This window comes from Rhineura floridana, chromosome 8 (assembly GCF_030035675.1).
Source record: "Rhineura floridana isolate rRhiFlo1 chromosome 8, rRhiFlo1.hap2, whole genome shotgun sequence".
Taxonomy (NCBI): domain Eukaryota; kingdom Metazoa; phylum Chordata; class Lepidosauria; order Squamata; family Rhineuridae; genus Rhineura; species Rhineura floridana.
This window is the reverse complement of record NC_084487.1, coordinates 117958144-117972668: the sequence shown is the minus strand read 5'-3', so window position 1 is coordinate 117972668 and position 14525 is coordinate 117958144. Positions and strand designations below refer to the sequence as shown.

Here is a 14525-nt window from a genome sequence, read left to right as displayed (position 1 = left end):
GGGAGTTGTAGTTCAAAAAAGTAACTTTTCCAAGCTCTGGGCTTGAGCCATAAGGCTGGCACCCACACACCTAATAAAGTGGATTATTTGTACATGTTCTATTGTCTTCCATTGACCAGTCTATGTAGCTAAAACAGTTTACAGTTTGCACTATAATATTATGTAAAGTTGTTCAGTATTGAAAGAGGTGCTGAAAATTACACAGGTCGGAGGGGCACTGTTTGCATGACCTGTTTTTACTTGTAACAACACAGCGAAGGCTGGTGTGATATTAAAGCTCATTTCAAGGCAGCTTTTTGGGATTTCTTTTTCCTTCGGCAAAAAAAAGCATCTGGTTTTTGTTTAAGTGAAAGTGAATCCTATCTACAAAAGCCAGTTAAAAAAAAACTGGAACTAGTAAGGTGTCCAAAATAAGACTGCAAAGTTAATTTATCTACCAGAACTGTCAGATGACTATATTTTATTATTTAAGCCTGGAGTCATTTGAACTGCTCCCTTGGCATGCGATTACATGCAGAGTTTGGATGAATCTGAATTTCAGAGACAAGGGCATGTTAGCAGATGCAGCCACCACCACCCCATTTCTGGGCTCCTGAAGGGCCATCTGGAGCAGAGCCCGATCTCTTCCACACCTTCTCAACATTTTGTTTGCCACCAACACTGCTGGGGTAAAGCATAGTCTGACTCAGCACCTTCTTTCTGCCTCCTCATTCTAGGGGGTACTTTCTGGGCATATCTGTCCTCCATGCCAAACCCAAGGTGGTGACTCTTACAAAAGGCAGTTGAAATATGGTATAGTCGCAGCCTAAGCATGCACAACTTGTAACCCACCTATGCAGAATACAGCCCTGCAGCCATGTAAGGCAAGCTCATCAGAAGTCAGAGAAATTTTTCTACTTTTATTGCTTGCCTAGGACTGCAAACACAGAAGTGTCTGAGAGTAGGGTTGCCAGGTCAGAAGCATCCCAAATCCTGAGATTTCAGGGGCGGGCCCTAGTGATGTCATGGGGGAAGGTCACAGTGATGTCGCAGGGGTGTGCCGTAGTGGTGTCACTGAGCACGATACATTAAGCATCAACCACAGATGCTTGGAGCATACCATTTAAACAAAAAACATTTCTCTTACTGGAAATTAAGATAGAAATCTTAGCTAAAAGATAGAGCCTGGGTAGGGAAAATTTAATCTAGCCTACTTGCTTTTGGCAAAAAGGGTTTAAGTGCCCTCAGGCCAGGCCAGTCACCAGAAGGCCATTGTAGGAAGAAAGAAGCCTAGTGTTGTGGAAATGTTAGATAGGAGCACTCGGGAGTAAAGATGGATGCCCCGAAGGCTGCAATTCTAAACCAACTTACTAAGCCCCACAGAACTCAATAGGACTTACTTCTGAGTAGATATGGTTTGGATTTAGGATTGCCAGATCCATGGCCAGAGACTGATCCTGTATCTTTAGGAGAAGAGAAAGTCAGCCAAGTGCAGGTGTTCTTGCAACTCTGTAATGGAAAAAAACCACAAGGTGGAATTCTCCCTCCCCCCTGCACAACTTTTAAAGATATAGAAGACCTCTTGGTTGCCAGGCCCAGCCTCCAAGAGGTCTTCTGTATCTTTAAAAGTTGTGGAGGAGAAAGGGAGAATTCCACCTTGTGGTTTTCCCCATTACAGAGTTGCAAGAACACCTGCACTTGGCTGACCTTCTCTTCTCCTAAAGATACAGGATCAATCTCAGGCCATGGACCTGGCGACCCTATTTAGATTGCTGTTGGTAAAGCTTGACCAGGGATGCTCTGCAAAGACATCCATATCTAAGCAGGGTTGGCAACTCCCTGGCTGGAATGCCCTGCCTGTACCTTTTAACATGGCTGCTCCAAACGTCTTTACAGATTTGACCCTTCACTTCAGAAAGAGGTAGGGTTGCCAGGTTCCTGGCCTGAGACTGATCCTGTATCTTTAGGAGAAGAGAAAGGCAGCCAAGTGCAGGTGTTCTTGCAACACTGTAATGAGAAAACCCAAAAGGTGGAATTCTCCCTTTCCCCTGCACAACTGTTAAAGATACAGAAGACCTCTTGGTTGCCAGGCCCGGCCTCCAAGAGGTCTTCTGTATGTTTAAAAGTTGTGCAGGGGGAAGGGAGAATTCCACGTGGTTTGGTGTATGTCTCTTGAACCAGACCACCTAGAAACGTATTGTTTTAAAAAATGAAAGCTGAGAGTCTGGAGATTAAGCTGACTCACCCGGAGACCTGGAGAGGACCCCAAAAATCCAGTCTCCAGGTGAAAACCGGACACCTGGCAACCCTACTTGAGATGCCCTAATACTGATGGATTACAAGTTGCACATGTTACCATAGGCTAAGATAATAATTTATGATTTTCAGCCTTGTTTATGCTCCACCCAGGGCATCCTGTGCAGCCCTGGTGCCCCCTAAGTGGGCTGAAGGGTTTGGCCTTTGGAGAGGAGGGGCAGGGGCTGTCCATTACCTTAGATGTACAAGGTGAATGAGGATTATTTTTCTCTATTTTCAATTTGTAACAGAAGTAGATTGCACCACAGCACCTCTTTATGCACTTACCCTTTAACATAGCCAAGTGTGTTTTTCAAGGAAGAGATTTCTTCTTGCAGAGAAGCATTTTTTTCCTGAATACCATCTAGAGCTTTTAACTTGGTTAGAAGTTGTCCCTGTATTTCCTTAAAAAGAAGAATGCGAGGGGAGAAGATGGAATTTATGGACTTAAGCATCTGTGGCGAGTGTTTCACATATACAAGGCCAATGCAATGGGCTTGGATTGATGTGCAATAGATCTTTGACTTTCCAAAGATGCCTAGGTTACTTCCTTATGACTTTTCTTATCCTCTCTTTCTACCAAATGGTAATCAGGGTAGCAACAATAAAACAAATTCAAATAAAATATATTAAAATACAGTAAAACAGCAATAAAATATAAAGTAATACAACAATAAAAATCAGTCTGAAACAAGAATTTTTTCAACAATTGTTTCAAAATATTTCCAAATCAGCTTATGGGCCAAAGGCCTATCTGTACAAAAATACATTTGCCTGCTGGTGAAAGGATATCAGAGATGGAACTAGCTAGACCTCCCTTGGCAAGGAGTTCCAGACCCTGGGAGTAACCACCAAGAAGGCTCCCTCAAGGGTCTGCCAAATGTGTTTCAAGTGTTGGCAGGAAAACAAAGGAGAATATCCTGAGGATCTTAAATTTTAGGCAGGCTCATATGGAAGACGTGGCCTTTTAGATTGTTTGATTCCATGTAGTGTAGGGTTGTGTGGGTGATAAGCAGCACTTTGAGTTGTTCCTGGAAATGGACTGGTAAAAAGTGACACTGTTGTAACATGTAGCCACATACTCCTTATAACTGGTCCTTGTCAATAGTCTGGTTGCAACATTCTTTTTTAAAATCATTTTTATTTTGCACCATTATGAAACATAATCAAACCTAATCAAAACATCATATATAAATCATTCAACATTAACAAACTTAAGTACTCAAAAATGATTTAAACTTAACTCATATTAGTTGGTGTTTCAGTGTATTTATGGGACTCAACTTTTAAAGCCAGGATATTTACAGTTACAGTTTTCGGTATACTGCTTATCTCCTTCCCCCTAGTAAAACAAACCATGTGATATGACATCACTGCATTGAGAATTTCCCTTCCCCAGCTCCACTTCATTGGCTGCCATTTGTAAGGATGGGGAAACTCTCAGCGTAAACATCAAAACATAATGTTTACTAAACATTACCAGGGAATTGGGGGGTGGATGAGAAGATGTAGCGCAGCTGCTTTTGGTGGCAGCTCTACATTTTCCATATTATGTAGTTCCCCGTGGACGTATACTTGGAAAGTGTTTAATAAAAACAACAGGGTAGATGGGAGAAAAAGACTAGAAGTGATAGCAACAACTGGATTTTTATGTATTGTCCCAGTTCCAAACCCTTGTGCATTAGAGGTTGGATTTCTTTAGTCATGAGATGAGAAGGGGATTTCACTATAAATATTTTTAGAGCATACATATCTGAGTCATTTAGATAAACAAAAGAAAGCCAACTTGGAGAGCTTCAGGAAGAGCCCAAGCTGGGAAGGCTTCCTCTTTGCCTTCCCCTAAAGGTTTTGTCTGCCAGCCCTCCTTCAACAACAGGATGACAGAATGTCTACAAAGAGTCCAGCTATGTCTGCTTTTGCCAGGGCAACCCCCCCCCCTTTCCCCATTAGCAGTCACTAGTTTGAGACACAGCGTGGCTCAGGTTACAGGCCAGCATATCAGCTATTTTCCTGCTTAAGTACCCATTTTTTATCTACCTAATGATATCAGGGGGGAAATGTTGACTGCCATCAAGCCTATTGCATTTAAAATAAGGTATAAAAATTCAATGGCTCACTAAGGCCATTTTCTTCTCCACGCTTCCCAGATGCCATTAAAGTACAGGGTCTTCAAAATACTTTAAACAGAATTTTATAAATGATGATACACCTACGCACGCTAACCCATATGAATGTGGCATGTGTGTGTGTGGACACACACCCTAAGTGAAGATGGAACTGACCATATTTTTCACCCAACAATCACTGTGTATTTATTTCCAGTGTACTTACAGTAGCAAAAACAACGGTTCAACTATCATGGAAGCTGTTATTTGAGGATATTATAACTCAATCCTTCCCCTCCCCCCCTTTTTGGTGCTCCATCTATTTTTCAACAAAATTTGTTCAGCTGTGCTTCTTCCTTTGCTTGCCTATGATATATTAACTTGGATGGATCCTTTCAAAGTAGTCTTCTAAAGATGGTACAATTGGAAGTTTCCAATAGTTGTTTTAGCTGATATGCTTACCTCCCTAGAGCATTATAGGTACAGTGACTCCTATTGTCATCCGCACTATTTTCTCTCATTGTTGTATAAGTTATTCTTGTTAGCCCCCCATCAGAAGAGCTTTTACATCCCTCCAATTCCAAGCTATGCCCACGGCTTATTTAGAGGGTAGGTACAGCGGCATACCAGTGGCTCAACGCCAATGTGTCTATGGATGTAAGGCAATAGAAGATTTAGTCCACTACCTACTTTACTGCCCTCTACACGAAAACCCCAGAGGGAAATTTTTATCTTTAATTTTAGCCCTTTTAACCTACTATACAGACGAAGAGAAGGTCAATTTTCTTTTATGCGATAATAACAATTCAGTGACCCTGGCAGTCGCCAACTTCGCCTTGGCGGCCCAAAAACTGAGGGAAATTTTTGTAAAAGGGCCAACGCCCTGAAATAGTTAACCCATTTATTTTAGCAAGACACTGATTTTAAAAATATTTCTATCTAATGTTCTTTTACTGTATATTTGTAACCTTGCACATGGCCTATGGCTTAGTCTGCAATAAAGTTTGTTGTTGTTGTTATTCTTGTTTTGTATTCTGTTCTACCCAAAACCAATAAAAACATTATTTAAAAACAAACAAAGGAAGTCCTATCTCAAGATCATATTCTAGAATGACATCTTTTAAATGTGCTGAAAGTATTGCTTTTGAATGGTCCTCCGAAGATCCACTGAATCCAAACTCTCTCATACTGTTGGATCTTGGATTTGGACTGTGCTGTTAGTTTATACTTAATATCTAGCTCTGGCAATATATTTGCTTTCTTTGTATAGCAATATCATTTCAATAATAGGCATGCATTAAATTATTCTTTTTATAAAAGAGAACTAATGCTATACTTGGAAAAACCTTTGCAAAAAAAAAAAAAGGTCAAAATCAATTTACATAGGAAAACGTGTTATGATAATTTATTATGCATTGTGAGAGCAAATGTAATGCTACATGAACGTTTAACAGTTTTTTAAAGGTTAATTGCCTTTGAGAGATTAGTTAGCCTCTAAGGAATGCTTTCAGTCAATAAATACTATTTGGAGTACAGAAATTGTTCATGTTTGAAATGAGACTGTCATCATAAATAAAGATGGAACCTTGAGGACCACTTGAACAATGAAAAGGCTTCTCAGGAGATCATTAAATTTTGGAAGTAACAGAAAGTGTTTGAAAATAATGCACATGGTGCCCCCCTCCCAACTATGGCAGACTAGTAATACGCACCTGCTATCGTGCATAAGATTCAGCTTTCAGCACAAGCATGAGGCCACCATATACAGGGGTTTCCTATGTGGCCAGATAATGCCAAAAGACTAATTGCGACCAGCATTTATACAACAGGCACAATCCAGCAAATGCTGGTTGTGAGTAACCATCAGGACTTCTATATTTAACTGCACACTTTGCTTCCAATGATTTCAAAGAACTTGTTGTAAATACATTTCACTAGAACATGCCTGTCTTCAAAACTAACCTGCACATGCTCTACTGTCACAGAACAATTCTTCCATTGTTGTTCTTTTATCTTCAGCTGCAGAAGGAAGAGTTGATGCTGCATTTGGAAAGTATGAGTGCCAAACATTGTGACAGTGGCTATGGGCACACTAGTCGCCTACAGCAAAGCATTTCCATTGGCCATACCTAAAGGGGCAATGGGTTGATCTGACAATCAGTAGCAAAACCTGCCTGAAGCGGATTTTTTTTTTTTTAAAAAATGCACTCAAGCTGATCCAACCAGGGTTTTAGAGTAAAAAGGGGTGTAGTTTGACTAGTATTCATCTGCCAGCATTTTCAGAATAGAGAGGTGGGGACACACTGGAACCGGCATCACAGTAAGTGTGTCTCTACCCACAATTGTATTTTAGATTGCAGGAAATACGGTTGTGTTTCAGAAGCATTCTACTTCTGAGTGGTTTCAGACACGACATGGCAGGCGTCTTGCTCTTCCTGTCCCACTTTCACATCTTGTTCCTTGTCTGTCCCCATCTCTAAAAGATGTGATTGCTCCCTAGTGAGGGCATCTTGCACATCTCCTGTGAGTGTGTTGGGGTGGTGGTGTGCAAACTGTATTTTGAATGAGACAGAGAACTAGTGGAACAGAAAGCACAAGGGACTGAAGCATCTTCCAGTGTAGCATTTTCCAAATTCTTTCCAGTACTTTTTTTTCTTTTCTCTCCTTTTATAGTATCTCACTGAGCCAGCTGTTTCAAGACCACTGCTATTGGAACATATCATCTGCCTTCACTCAGCTCAGCTAAACTGTGCCTGATGTAATTACGTATGCTGATGTTTTCCAGATATGGCTAGCTGCACTATGTTTTTTCCCCCTCGCAGAACCCTTGTTTGCAATCAACCCTATGTTTAAATTACAACGGGGGTGGGGGTGGGGTTCATTGCAAAGAATCAGAATAAACCTCTTATGACAGTACTAAGAAAATCAAGCATCACTTCTTCAAGATGTGGAATCATGTGACAATAATGTAATTGTGTTAATAAATTTAGCCACAGGAAACAGTGAACAAGTTTGCCGCCCTGGGCTCCTGCTGGGAGGAAGGGCAGGATATAAATCAAATAATAAATAAAATAAAATAAACAAGTAACCTTGTTTTTGCAGAACCCAAAATACAGCAGAATGGAAATGGTGCTGCAGGTGTCAGATATGGGGTGGAATAGAAAATGATGCTTTTTTTTTTTACATCCTGAGTGTCCATACATACATGCATGCTATGAACGGCGAGTGGCTTGCTAGCGGCCACCAAATGAGTTTGTGAGGCTTGAATTGAGGACTTTCTAGCTAAAATGCTTAGTTACTGTACTATGTGTGCATGACCCTTGGCCTCTCAATTGTGGAGTACCACAGGGTTCTATCCTCTCCCCCATGCTATTCAACATCGACGTAAAGCCGCTGGGGGCTATCATCAGGAGGTTTGGGCTGCAGTGTCACCAATATGCGGATGATACTCAGCTCTACCTCTTGTTTAAATCTTCACCAGAGTTGGCTGTAGATACCGTGTCCAAGTGCCTGGAGGCCGTAAGTGGATGGATGGGACGGAATAGGCTGAAGCTGAACCCTGATAAGACCGAGGTGTTACTCGTGGGAGACAAGAGAAGGTTGGGAGATATAAACCTGGTGTTTAATGGGGTAAGATTGCCCCTGAAGGACCAGGTTCGCAGCCTCGGGGTCACTCTTGACTCACAGCTGTCTATGGAGGCTCAAGTATCAGCAGTGAGCCGGGCAGCTTGGTATCAACTCCATCTGATACGGAGGCTGCAACCCTACCTTCCTGTCCATCTTCTCCCATGAGTGATACATGCCCTGGTCTCCTCTCGCTTAGACTACTGTAATGTGCTCTACGTGGGGCTGCCCTTGAAAACGGTCCGGAAACTACAGCTGGTACAGAATGCGGCAGCACGTTTGATAAAGAACAGCCGTCGCCGTGATCATATCACTCCAGTATTAATAGATCTTCACTGGTTACCAGTTGTTTACCGGGCCCAATTCAAAGTGCTGGTATTAACCTTTAAAGCCCTATACGATTTCGGCCCAGTTTATCTGAAGGAGTGCCTCCAGTATCACCAATTATGCCGCCTGACAAGATCAGCCACACAAGACCTTCTCTCGGTCCCACCAGTTAAAACAGCTAGGCTGGTGCGGACCAGAGAAAGGTCATTTTCGATTGTGGCCCCCACCCTCTGGAACTCCCTTCCTTTAGATCTCCGCCATGCCCCCTCCTTGATGGCTTTCCGCCAATCCTTGAAGACCTGGCTGTTCAGGCAGGCCTATGGGGTTTCTGGGGTGGGTTAGTTTTTAATGCTGCTGATTACATGTAAGAGCGGGTAGCTTAATTATTGAACGTTGTTGTTATGGTTTTATATTGTATTTTTTATATTGTTGGTTTTATATTGTATTGTATGTCGCCTAGAGTGGCCGTTAATTCGGCCAGATAGGCGACTCAAAAATAAAATTTCATTATTATTTTATTATTATTATGAGGGTTCATAGAATCATAGAATAGTAGAGTTGGAAGGGGCCTATAAGGCTGAGTCCAACCCCCTGCTCAATGCAGGAATCCAAATCAAAGCATTCCCGACAGATGACTGTCCAGATGCCTCTTGAATGCCTCCAGTGTCAGAGAGCCCACTATCTCTCTAGGTAATTGGTTCCATTGCCGTATGGCTCTAACAGTTAGGAAGCTTTTCCTGATGTCCAGTCGAAATCTGGCTTCCTGCAACTTGAGCCCATTATTCTGTGTCCTGCACTCTGGGACGATCGAGAAGAGATCCCTGCCCTCCTCTATGTGACAACCTTTCAAGTACTTGAAGAGTGCTATCATATCCCCCCTCAGTCTTCTCTTCTCCAGGCTAAGCATGCCCAGTTCTTTCAGTCTCTCCTCATAGGGCTTGGTTTCCAGTCCCCTGATCACCTTTCTTGCCCCCCTCTGAACCCATTCCAGTTTGTCTGCATCCTTCTTGAAGTGCGGAGACCAGAACTGGATGCAGTATTCAATATGAGAACTAACCAGTGCCGAATAGCGGGGAACTAGTACTTCACGTGATTTGGAAACTATACTTCTGTTAATACAGCCTAATATAGCATTTGCCTTTTTTGCAGGCACATCACACTGTTGGCTCATATTCAGCTTGTGATCAACGGCAATTCCAAGATCCTTCTCACATGTCGTACTGCTGAGCCAAGTATCCCCCATCTTATAACTGTGCATTTGGTTTCTTTTTCCTAAGTGTAGAACTTTGCATTTATCCCTGTTGAATTTCATTCTGTTGTTTTCAGCCCAATGCTCCAACCTATCAAGGTCCCTTTGAATTTTGTTTCTGTCTTCCACGGTATTAGCTATGCCCCTCAATTTTATATCATCTGCAAATTTGATAAGCATGCTCTATACCTCCCCACCCAAGTCGTTAATAAAAATGTTGAAGAGCACTGGGCTCAGGACCGAGCCCTGTGGTACCCCACTTGTTACTTCCACCCAGTTTGAGAAGGAACCATTGATAAGCACTCTTTGAGTATGATTCTGGAGCCAACTGTGGATCCATCTAATAGTTGTTCCATCCAGCCCACATTTAGCTAGCTTGCTAATCAGAATATCATGGGGCACTTTGTCAAAAGCTTTGCTGAAGTCGAGATATATTATGTCCACAGCATTCCCACAGTCTACAAGGGAGGTTACCCGATCAAAAAATGAGATGAGATTAGTTTGGCAGGATTTGTTCTTCATAAATCCATGTTGGCTCCTAGTAATCACTGCATTGTTTTCAAGGTGCTTATGGACTGACTGCTTTATAATCTGCTCCAGAGTTTTTCCAGGGATTGATGTTAGGCTGACTGGTCTGTAGTTTCTCGGTTCCTCCTTCTTGCCCTTTTTGAAGAGAGGAACAACATTAGCTCTCCTCCAGTCATCTGGCACTTCACTGGTCCTCCATGATTTCGCAAAGATAATAGAGAGCTGTTCTGAGAGTTCTTCAGCCAGTTCCTTCAATACTCTAGGATGCAGTTTATCGGGCCCTGCCGATTTGAACTCATTCAAAGTGATTAGGTATTCCTTGACCATTTGTCTATCAATCTCAAGGTCCAATCCTGAGCCTTCTACTTCATGTTGAAGGAAGCTGATCATTTCCATAATCTGTAAAAAGCTAGTGTACAATTCCCACCAAATCCTTACAGAACCCAATTGCCAGGTAATCTCCCTACCCACACCAGTTTAAAAAATGATCCACACAGGATAGCTCTGTTGTGCTATTAAAACAGGTGCCTTTTAAGTAGACACCTTATCCAAGTCTGTGTCTGTATTATACAGTATTATACAACCAGAAGCATGGATTTTTCGCATTCCGCAATATTAAATGGAAAATACCCCTGCATGCCATTCTGATGCTTCCCATAAACTCATTTCCAAACAAAACCTCGCAAAACGTATAGTCCTGAACACGGAAACGCTTGCTTAACAACCCTCTAAATTTTCATGGCGATAAACAAAACAGTCAGAAAGAATCAAGAGTTCAAAGTCTAAAGAGAGAGAAACAGAAAACCCAGACACTTTTTTGACTTTTTTCTCAGTTTTCATAATCTGTTGAAATTCATTAAAATTAGCCATGTTCAGAGAGGACCTGTAATCCTGTTACCTTGCCCCATACTTCAATGTTCATGTTTTGCAGTTTAAAAGTTAAAGAATGCCTGGCTGGTTTTTAATTAATTTAATAAATTTTGCATTGAACTGAAAGATAATGTCGGGCATGCTCAGTAATAACCAACTGTCAGTGTTCTAAAAGCCAGATTCACAGCTGCTGGGCTTGGTTAATCAGGGGGCCACACCCACACCAGACTTTGATTTCACATGAGACAGTCATGGCTTCCCTCAGAGAATCCTGGGAAGTGTAGATTGTGAAGGGTGCTGAGAGGAGACTCCTATTCCCCTGACAGAGCTCCAGTGGTCAGAGTGGTTTAACAGTCAGCCACTCTGATTGAAGCTCTATGAGGGGAACAGGGCATCTCCTAGCAACTCTCAGCACCTTTCACTAACTACACTTCCCAGGATTCTTTGGGAGAAGCCATGACTGTGTAAAGTGAAATAAAGGCCTGGTGTGGATGTGGCCAGGGACAGCTTTGGTTTAAATTTTGGCTCAGAATTTCATGGTTTCCATGACAACCACAGGACTGTCCCAATATGCCATTGGACCAGCACATGTAGCAGGGCATACTCTAGACTTAGTTTTTGCAACTGGACATGGAGATGGTGATCTGAATGTGGGGGGGCCTTACATCAGTCCCTCTGTCATGGATAGATGACTGATTGCTGAAGTTTAGACTTACAGCGGCTTTTCCCCTCTGCAAGGGTGGGCGGACCTATTAAGCTGGTCTGCCCCCAGAGACCCATGGATCCGGATGGTTTCCAAAGGGCTCTGGGGAGTTTTCCTGATGATAGGGCTGGCGCTCCTGTTGAAACCCTGGTTGAACTGTGGAATACAGAAATGACCTGGTCGGTTGACATGGTTGCTCCTGAGCGCCCTCTCCTGTGTAGAGCTTGTACAGCTCCATGGTATACCCCAGAGCTGAGAGCGATGAAGCAATATAGGAGACAGCTTGAGTGCAGATGGAAATGAACTCCTGGTGGATGCAATTGCACACTGGTAAGTGCCTATGGTAAGCTGTATTTAGGGGCAGTGAGGGCAGCAAAAAACAATATTTTGCTGCCACTATCAAATTATCAATCTGCTGCCCAGCGGAGCTCTTCAGAATTGTCCGGAGGCTAGTACACGCTGGCCCCAAGAACATGGTAGAACCATCTGAAGCCCACTGTAACGAATTTGCTAGGCACTTCCAGGATAAAATCTTTAGCATCCGCCAGGACTTAGACTCCAGTGTTATAGCAGGTGAATCAAGCAGGGTATCCAGAACACAGCCTTGTCCCCATTTCTTGGATGAGTTTCAGTTGGTACAGCCTGAGGACATTGACAAGGTGCTTGGACAGGTTCGTGCAACCATTTCTGTGCTGGATCCTTGCCCTTCTTGGCTAATAAAAGCTAGTAGGGATGGAACAGCCGGCTGGGCCAGGGGAGTGATTAATGCCTCTCTGCGAGAGGGGGTGGTCCCTGGCTGCCTGAAAGAGGAAGTAGTGAGACCACCTCTGAAGAGTCCCTTCCTGGACCCAGAAAATCTTAATAACTATAGGCCGGTAGCAAATGTTCCGTTCCTGGGCAAGGTCCTTGAATGAGTGGTGGCAGGCCAGCTCCAGACACGCTTGGATGAGACTAATTATCTGGATCCATTTCAGTTAAGTTTCAGGCCTGGTTTTGACACGGAAACAGCCTTGGTCGCCCTGTATGATGACCTCTGTCAGGAGAGAGACAGGGGAAGTGTGACTCTGTTGATTCTCCTTGATCTTTCTGTGGCTTTCGATACAATTGACCATGGTATCCTTCTGGGATGACTGGCTGAGCTGGGAGTGGGACAGACTGCATGGCGGTGGTTCCGCTCCTACTTGGCAGGTCGGCTTCAGAAGATGGTGCTTGGGGAACATTGCTCAGCACCCTGGACTCTCCAGTAGTTCTGTCCCCCAGTTCTGTCCCCTATACTGTTCAACATCTACATGAAACCATTGGGTGCTGTCATCCGGAGCTTTAGAGTGTGTTGCCATCAGTATGCTGATGACACGCAGCTCTATTTCTCCTTTTCATCTTCTTCAGATGAGGCTGTCAATGTGCTGAACCAGTGCCTGGCTGCAACAATAGACTGGATGAGGGCTAATAAACTGAGGCTCAATCCAGACAAGACTGAGATGCTGCTAGTGGGTGATTCTTCTGACCGGATGATGGATGTTCAACCTGTCCTGGATGGGGTTGCACTCCCCCGAAGGAGCAGGTTCATAGTTTGGGGGTTCTCCTAGAACCATCTCTGTCACTTGAGGCTCAGGTAGCCTCGGTGGCATGGAGTGCCTTCTACCAACTTTGGTTGGTGACCCAGCTACGCCCCTATCTAGACAGGGATAACCTGGCTCCAGTGGTCCATGCTCTGGTAACCTCCAAGTTAGATTACTGCAATGCACTCTACATGGGGCTGCCTTTGAAGATGGTTCAGAAACTGCAGCTTGTGCAAAATGCAGTGGCCAGATTGGTAACAGGGACCAGACGGTTCAAACATATAAAACCAATTCTGGCCCACTTGCATTGGCTGCCTGTATGTTTCCAAGCTCGATTCAAGATGTTGGTTTTAACCTATAAAGCCTTACATGGCTTAGGACCACAATACCTGATGAAACGCCTCTCCTGACACAAACCCACCCATACACTACACTCAACATCCAAGGCCCTCCTCCGGGTGCCTACTCGGAGGGAAGCTGGGAGGCTGGCCACAAGGGAGAGGGCCTTCTCAGTGGTTGCCCCAAAATTATGGAATGATCCCCTTGACAAGGTGTGCTTGGCGCCAACACTGTTATCTTTTCGGTGCCTGGTCAAAACTTTCCTCTTCTCCCAGGCATTTTAGCACGTGTTTTTAAATTGCTTTTTAAAAATGTGTTTTAAAATTTGTATATTTGTTTTTAATATTTTTAATTGTTGTAAACTGCCCAGAGAGCTTCAGCTATGAGGCGGTATACAAAAGCAAACGAAATAAATAAATAAATAAATAAATTTGGGTGGGAGGCTACATGTGCCTGCTGTAGAATAAAAAGGTGGGGGAAACTCTGAAAAGCAATGATACTATTCACAATGTTTTCCTTTTGGAAAGGAAAGGGGCTTCCCCTCTGTCTGATTTCCTTTGCAATTTTAGTGAGGTTTCCTATAGGAAATCATTTTCTTTCGCTGCTATTTCTGTGAATATGTGAAGTACAGCAACACTTTGCAAAATTTATACCAAAAAATCTCCAAAACTTATTGTGGAATAATGACACTGACTATTCTGCAGAATAGTCTCTAGCGGACATCAGGAGTGTCTCAGTTTCCACAAGATAAAACAGTGGGAGATGAAATATATTCTAGCAAAATTCTAGGTGTGCTCTATGTTTTTAATTGACCGTGCCCACCTTGCCTTAAATGAAGTGGTTTAAACATAGAAGGCTGAAAACATGCATCTTGGGAAGGCTCAGTTTGTTTTTTCCAACAGCTAGAGTCTTTGCAAGTGGGGCCAGTGTGACATAGTGGTTAAGGT

General features: G+C 43.2%; 1 protein-coding gene across 5 annotated transcripts in view; it reads right to left on the bottom strand.

Moving 5' to 3' along the window:
* LMNTD1 (lamin tail domain containing 1) overlaps positions 1 to 14525 on the bottom strand; it is a 327152-nt gene that overhangs the window by 101952 nt on the left and 210675 nt on the right. For all 5 annotated transcript variants that reach the window (XM_061582240.1, XM_061582244.1, XM_061582242.1 and 2 more), the window contains one exon: positions 2563 to 2678. In XM_061582240.1, the coding sequence (XP_061438224.1) occupies positions 2563 to 2678 (116 nt within the window). The remainder of the gene's footprint in view (positions 1 to 2562; positions 2679 to 14525) is intronic.